The sequence below is a fragment of the Tupaia chinensis genome, unplaced genomic scaffold (assembly GCF_000334495.1).
Source record: "Tupaia chinensis unplaced genomic scaffold, TupChi_1.0 Scaffold143788_1, whole genome shotgun sequence".
In the NCBI taxonomy this organism is placed as follows: domain Eukaryota; kingdom Metazoa; phylum Chordata; class Mammalia; order Scandentia; family Tupaiidae; genus Tupaia; species Tupaia belangeri.
This window is the reverse complement of record NW_006203637.1, coordinates 159,342-167,426: the sequence shown is the minus strand read 5'-3', so window position 1 is coordinate 167,426 and position 8,085 is coordinate 159,342. Positions and strand designations below refer to the sequence as shown.

The window sequence follows — 8,085 nt, the reverse complement described above, 5'->3', positions numbered from 1 at the left end:
AAAAAGTGAGAAATCACCGCACAACGGATGGGATGATTTCTCATATCAGAATCCATTCTCCTTCGTTATCTTCTCAAGATTTTGGACACATACGCACACAAACCTGGAATGAGTTTAAGTCACCGGGTCTGGGGCTTGAACCATGGTCGACTCTGTGGGAGTCCAGCGACATAACCATTACACCATCTGCTTGTGCATTTCCAAGGAAGTCACTTTCTCTTGAGGAATTGGTCTATAACAAGCAAGATGATTTTCTCTAATAATTATGCTTTGAAAATATTAATGAGTTTTGCTTTTTAATATTTTGTTTACATCCTTATCACAAGCAATATACTGAATCTGAGTTTGGTGCTTTTTTTTGGATGTAACTTGTAAAAAGGTGCCAAAAACCTTAGTAATGTTAAATATTATAATTAGTTTTTGAAATATGAAAAATAACTAAAAAATTCACAATAAACAAAAATACCAAATTTTAAAGAAATATAGGATAAGTAACAGCACTAAACTAAGCCATATTGAACCCTGAGGTAATTGGAAACATTAGTAATATTGTTGAAGTCTTCATTGAAGAAATTGATAGCCTATTCATATATTTTTGTCTCACCTATCTCTGTTTGCCATCTTGATATATATCGAGGATCTCTCATCATTAATTTTTTTCTCTTTGATAAATTGTATATATAACTTCTCTCAAACTTTCTTTTACTTCTGAACTAATAAAAATACTTGTATTTAGAGTTCTATCTATTACTAAGAGGACTTCAGTTTTAAGAACTAAGAATTAACTCAGTGCAGCATATTAGGTGGGTTAAAAAAAAATACATAGTTTAGGGGAACCAGCAGTTAGCGTAATGGCTATGTCGCTGGACTCCCACGCAGTCGACCGCGGTTCACGTCCCGGACCCGGTGGCTTAAAACTCACGTCGGGCGCGTGTGCGTGCGTGCCCAAGATCCCGAGGGGAGAATGGAGGAGAAGGGATTGCGGCGTGACCATCCCCCCTGGGGGGTGATTTCTCACTTTCTGTCTCTATGTCTCTCTCTGTCTGTCTGGAGAGCGCACGTGCCCTACAGTGAAAATCTCTCCAAAAAAAAAAGAATTAAAAAAAAAAAACACGTAGTTTTGGGGTCAGCAGTTGGTGTGGTGGTTAAGACCCTGGACTCTCACATGGCAGAACATGGTTTGAGTCTTAGTCCTGGCAGGTGACTTTTCACTTTCCCTCCTCCCTCTCTTTCTCTCTCTCTCTCTGTCTCTTTGGTGAGTGTGCATGCCCTTCTGCAAAGTTAAAATAATAATAAATAAAAATTTAAAAAAATATGTAGTTCTTACAAAGCTCTAGTATTTTCCTTTGCCTAATTTAGTTGAGAGCTAGTATAGCTCTCTAATAACTCCCTGTGGAAGCATTCAGTGAATGCGGCAGTCATAATTCCCAGTTGCACTTTTTCCATTACAACATGGAAAGAGTAGGTTTTAAAATCTTAAGATTTTCTATACAAACAAGAAGTATTTATGAACAAGGCAAGAATGGCCAGTTAACATTTTTCAGTATGGGGGAGGATGACTACTTTTTTTAAGTAGCTTAAGCTCTTTGTAGACTCACATTTCTGGACGGGTGTGGAGGAAATCTGTATTTTCAAGAAACTAAAAGAAAGGGACAACAGACGAAAATATCGAAACTCTTCTATGGGTTGATCTGTTTTGGAATACAATGGAATAAAGCTCAGAGTTTCAGCAGTTTTTTTTTTCAACTGCTAAGGTCTAAATTTAAAACTGTGAAACTTTCTACCCTCTCTCCAATAGACTGTCACCATTTGATGATTAGAATTGTGTAAATGGTGGACACAACCTTTAATTGTGTTATCATAGTTAAGTAAAATTATCGATTGCCTTGGGTGAGTTGACACCCAGTGAAAACAAAGGACCATATGAATGGCTGATGTGTATTATTTGCCTCATAAATTAGAGAGAAGAGGGAAGGAAAATGAAGAAAGCATAGACTAAAGGCTTCAGAGAAATATTTTACAAATTTTATGATTTTTCACAAAAGAAGCTCTTGAACTCTTCACTTCCACTAGCAGGTGAAAGTGTCTTCTGTTGCTTATAGTTCCATCACTCATCAATGGGATTTTGACAGAAAGTCACAGAACTGAGAGAAGCTTGATATAAAAGCCACTGGCTGCACTGGTAAATTCACATGAAGGGTTTGTGGACCTTCCCAACTACTTACTATTAATTACTCAGATTTATGAAGCTACTGTCACCCCAAAGTTTACTCAAAAACCCTGACAAAGGACCTTGTGGCATTCTGTATATTTAACAGATTCCTTAACATCTAAGTATTTTCAGAATTAATTTGACTTAAGCATACTTCAATGAGTTACCTATTTACACCATCACCATCTCATTGGATCCTCATGCTATCCCCCATGAGACTGAAAGTGTCAATATATTATTCTATTTGATGGATGAAAACCTAGTTTTCTGAAAGCTGAGTGACTTTCCCAAAATCACACAGAAAGACATTAGGTATAGAAGCATGAGAATCAGATAAATGACTCTAAACTTGAGATCTTTCTATGTACATTGACTGAAAAGCAGGCATTTGAAAAGACTTTAGAGGTAATTTAGTCAGATCATTTCATTTTATGGCTAAGGACATTTCGTAGCTGAAGATCTGTGTATTAGTTTCAGTGGTTTTTACATCCATCACCAGTGTAAGTATCAGTTAAATATTAGATCATGTTCTTCAGTCTGATTCATGACTTTTAGAACAGGTAAAGCTTATTAATACCATACTTAACTAACTTTCAAATTTTAATCACTATGCTGACCGATATTATATTCTATTTTTGAAACCTCTCATATATATTCCTTTCATTATAATGACTAATGAAATTTACATTATTTTTTAATAAAGTGAATCCTTTTACTTTATCAGGTTCACTTAGAAACAGAAAATATATATGAAGTGAGAAGTAACTAAAGAGTGGGTTAGATTTTTGTAAATTGAAAGATTATCATTCAAAAGTAAGTGATTAGTACTGTAAATGACTTACACATTTTTATTTTGTAGACTAAAATTCAGGATGGAAGGGGATGGAAAATAATACACATTGTTCATTCTTGTGGAAGAATAAATCACAGGAATGAAGAATTTTGTTCTTGTTTTAGATTTTTTGCAAGATGGACATGGGTATAATGGATAGACATGGGTAGATGTTCCTGAGGTCCACCCTGACAATGTGGAAAGCCCTCCCCGCTCACTTGTCCTACCCTTGACATGTGTCGTCATGGTCATAATCAGATAATTCTCTGAATTAGCTGAAATGGCAAAGAGGTTAAAGATGCAGTGGTGAGAATTTCTAGTTTTGCCTCAGCCTTTTCTGTCAGTGTTTCTCTCACCTAACTGAAAAGATAGAATGTTTCATTCTGATGAGGGCTATGCTTTCTGTATTTTTTTTTTTTTTTGTGCCGGAAATTGACTTTGGCTTGAGAAATGTTCCTTTGAGACATAGTATCTGGGTCTATAACAATCAAATAGATGTACATGTTAATAATGATGCCAGACAAGATACTTAGATGGTAGGTGAAGGAAAGAAAGTGAGTCAGATAAATCAAGTAGTAAGGAATCCTAACTGCTAGGTAACAGTAGAAAAACAGAGATAAGGATAGGAAAGGGGCAGAGTAGAAGAGTTTATAACCTTCAGTCTCAAAGACTTCCAGAGATCCTCTGATATCTCAAAGATATTGTTAAATGGTAACACTAAGAAGTACCTTACTCCATGTGAGCCTGTGGAATGCATAACATTTAAGAGTAAGTAGAGGGGTGTCTGGCTCAATGTCACAGTGGTAATGTGCTACTCAAGAGAAGCTGGATCCCATATGGCAACTAGGGTTTCAATCCCCAGCCCATTCAGTCTGAAACATGACGGGCTTGGACAAGTGCTCAGGATCTGATGGACTGGAGCAGGAGATCATAGCATAACCACATCCTCGAAAGGGTGCTCACCTGTCTCTCTCTCTCCTTCACTTTCTCTTTTGTTCTCTGATGGGTGCATATATACTCTATTATGAAAAAAGAATAAAAAAAAATAAAAATAAAAACATAAGTAGAAGTGGCTCTTTATTTAAGGGATTATTTATAGGCATTTGGTGGAATAAATATTGAGACAACTGACTGCCAAAGTGCAGGAAGTTAAAAAGTGAGTATAAAAGCTTATCTGGAGGGTCTACAAAATATTGTTCTATTAGAATCTTGAGTGTATGTGTTTATTTGTAGTCTGTGTGTATTTTGTGTGTGTGTATGTGTGTGCATGTGTGATACTTAAACGCTGATATATTGAAATATGACTGTCATGAGTTCCATCCGTGGCCACTAGTAACATCTGGAAATCTCTGTATTAACCACCCTGTTTATCTCTAGAAATATGTAGAGAAGACAATTTTAATGTTTCCTAAAATATGTACCCTATTATTGCCACTTCCTGTTTTGAGGAGAAGTTCTGTTTTTCTCCTTTTCCTATGTATGCTCTTTTACTCTTTTCTATTTATTCTAGGTAGTGCCTAAATAGCTCTTTAGCCAATGATTTCCTCTTTTCTCTGCACCCCAGGGTCTGTAGCTCTTATTGAAATCAAGTGGGCAGTTTAGTTAAATGGTGCCAGACTCTTCTAATATAGTACATTGTATTTTGCTGTAGGTCAGCAATTTTCAACTTTAAAATATTTTTATCTCCATAACAAAATATTCTTAAGTATGTATCTTAAGTGGATGTATATTTATGTTAAAATTGTGTGTTTACCACTGTACTGTTATATATCATAAATATTAATAGTACCATCTTGCAAAGAATTAAATACAGCTATATGTATATGTGTGTGTATGCCTAATGATGTACATGTAATAATTCAAGGGGACTTCAAAATGTTTATGTAAAAATGAAATTAAAATTAACTAGAGTTTATTTGGTATAAAATATTTATGAAATCATATTTTTTTTCATGATACACATTTTCCATGAACTTTATGAAGACCTTTGCTTCATATGTGTAGAGTGTATGTGTCTATATGTGTATATAACTATTTTATCCTACCCTATCAATGGATCATCATCTGCAGCTTCTGTAAAGAGCATATCGCACTAGGGACCAGCAGTTAGCGTAATAACTATGTCACTGAACTCCCATGTAGCCGACCGTGGTTTGAGTCCTGGATCCAGAGGCTTAAACTCACACTGGGCGGGTGTGCGAGTGTGCCCAAGATTCCTAGAGGAGAATGGAGGAGAAGGGATTTGCAGTGTGGCCATCCCTCCTGGATGGTGATTTCTCGCTTTCTATCTCTCTGTCTCTGTCTTTCTGGCGAGTGCACGCTGCCCTATAGCAAAAACCTCTCAATAAAAAAAAAAAGCATACCCCACTAAATGGGCTGAGCTTTAAACCCAAATTTTCTCTACAATGTATAATATTCTTTTAATCTAGACAAAGATAGACTAATATTTCTAAACACAATAGAGGTGATTTTAGACAAGTTAAGATTATATTTAATTATTCATGTATAAATACAAAAAAAGCATTCATTGATTAAAGTTGTGACTGAAAATTTAAAAATCTATTTAAACTTTATAATTCATATCTGCCTTATTCTAGTACTTATCAATTTGCTAAATACAGAAGTCATTCTAAGTTTAAGTAATTTAACTATGTCAGTATGTTCTTTTCATCTTTGATGTGACTGAATTAGATGGCAATATCTTTATGGTTGCTTCCAGATCTTCTACATTATGATTTAATGAGTTTAGGTTATTAAATGCTTTTATATTATAGCATGCTATTTGGTTAAAGTCTCCACGTTGGGTAACACAATGAGAAGAAAGAAAGAAGCAGGCTCTGAGTATGTAATAATTTGAAACTCAGACAGTGCTAATTAAGTTGTATGTACAGGATGGGGTGTGGCCACAAGTGTGATGTTTACAGCCAGGATTACAGATAGTGGGACTACCTCCAAGTTGGGGGAAGGGTAGAATCATTGTTTGGGATCCTTGTGAACAGTTTTTGGTCAAATGTACAAAGACAGCAGACCAGGAGTCCAATAGGATACAAATTAATAAGGGAATATGAATTGCAAGAAAGGTAGTTCTTAGGGAACCAGCAGTTAGTGTAATGGCTATGTCGCTGGATTCCCACGTAGTCGACCGCAGTTCGCATCCCGGACCCGGTGGCTTAAAACTCACGCCGGGCGCGTGTGCGTGCGTGCCCAAGATCCCGAGGAGAGAATGGAGGAGAAGGGATTGCGGCGTGACCATCCCCCCTGGGGGGTGATTTCTCGCTTTCTATCTCTATGTCTCTCTGTCTGTCTGGCGAGCGCACGCGCCCTATAGCGAAAACCTCTAAAAAAATAATAAAAAAAAAAGAAAGGTAGTTCTTAGTGAGAACCTGGATATTTCATAGAAACTGAAGGAAGGAAATAGTAAAATATTTGGCCTGTGTGGAAGGAGGAGAAAGGATCCCAAGGAAAGAACTAAACCTCAAGGTCAGTGCATCCACAACAACTAAAATCCTAGTGATTAAAGTATGTCATATCTCAACTATAGTACTTCTATGATGTAGGAATGTAGAAATCACAAGGAGGAGGATGCCAGACTCCCACAGTGGAGAGCATTTCTGAGGAAGCACTTGACTGAACAGAACTAAGACTGGCTTTGAGAACTGTTTCTTCGTTCATTGCAAATTGGAAGAATGAAGGGAATGGAGTTTACTCAGATACTGGAGAGAGTTGAGAAGTGATTTTCTTAATAGCAGAAGAAGAACTAGGATCTAGATTTAAGACGTATTATTAACAGTAACTTGTGGTTCTTGATGTCTCACAGGTCAGCGATATGGAATATGAGAACAGCACAGAAGTGAAAGAATTCATCCTCCTTGGTCTGACCCAGTCCCGAGGTATTCAGCTCCTGGTCTTCGTGCTCATCCTCATTTTCTACTTCATCATCCTCCCTGGAAATTTTCTCATCATTTTCACCATCAGATCAGACCCTGTACTCACGGCACCCCTCTATTTCTTCCTGGGCAACTTGGCCTTCCTGGATGCCTCCTACTCCTTCATTGTGGCCCCCAGGATGCTGGTGGACTTCCTCTCTGAGAAGAAGGTAATCTCCTACAGAGGCTGCATCACTCAGCTCTTTTTCTTGCACTTCCTTGGAGGAGGGGAGGGCTTACTTCTGGTGGTGATGGCCTTTGACCGCTACATTGCCATCTGCAGGCCTTTACACTATTCAACTGTCATGAACCCTAGAGCCTGCTATGCAATGGTGCTGATTCTGTGGTTTGGAGGCTTTGTCCACTCCATTATCCAGGTGGCCCTCATTCTCCGCTTGCCTTTCTGTGGTCCAAACCAGCTGGATAACTTCTTCTGTGATGTCCCGCAGGTCATCAAGCTGGCCTGCACTGATACCTTTGTGGTGGAGCTTCTGATGGTCTTTAACAGTGGCCTGATGACACTCCTGTGTTTCCTGGGACTTCTGGCCTCTTACGCAGTCATCCTCTGCCGTGTACAGGGTTCCTCTTCCGAGGGGAAGAAGAAGGCCATGTCTACATGCACCACCCATATCATCGTTATATTTCTTATGTTTGGCCCTGGCATCTTCATTTACACTCGCCCATTCAGGGCTTTCCCAGCTGACAAGGTAGTTTCTCTCTTCCACACAGTGATCTTTCCTTTGTTGAATCCTGTAATTTATACTCTTCGCAATCAGGAAATAAAAACTTCCATGAAGAAATTGGTTTTTCGGCACATATCCTGAAAATAGAAGGAAAAATGAATAAAAATGCAAGGGTATTCATGAAATTCTAACTTAATTTCTGATTAAATATTTGAATTTTTTGTTTATTTTCCAAAATACAGCATTTATCAAATGTCTCCCATTTATGGACTAGTTTAGGCACTGCTAAAATAATCATTAATGAGACAGATAAAGTAAGTGCTATTCTGGAGGTACAGCCCCATAGTAATAGGCAGCCATTGGTAGAAAATATAGAGCAGTTTTATAGTGACATCTTGTTCTGTAAAAAATTTTTTAAAAAGATGAAGTAAT

General features: G+C 37.6%; 1 protein-coding gene across 1 annotated transcript; it reads left to right on the top strand.

Annotated features, from left to right (window-relative positions):
- Positions 1-6,832: 6,832 nt before the first annotated feature.
- On the top strand, positions 6,833-7,794 carry LOC102497798 (olfactory receptor 4N2). The gene has a single exon (XM_027766917.1). It carries the CDS (start codon positions 6,871-6,873, stop codon positions 7,792-7,794), a length of 924 nt encoding a protein of 307 aa, XP_027622718.1. The 5' UTR covers positions 6,833-6,870.
- Positions 7,795-8,085: the final 291 nt, after the last annotated feature.

What these genes read in the sequence shown, in the direction of transcription:
- LOC102497798 (XM_027766917.1), top strand. Translation starts at nt 6,871, where the DNA reads ATGGAATATGAGAACAGCACAGAAGTGAAAGAATTCATCCTCCTTGGT.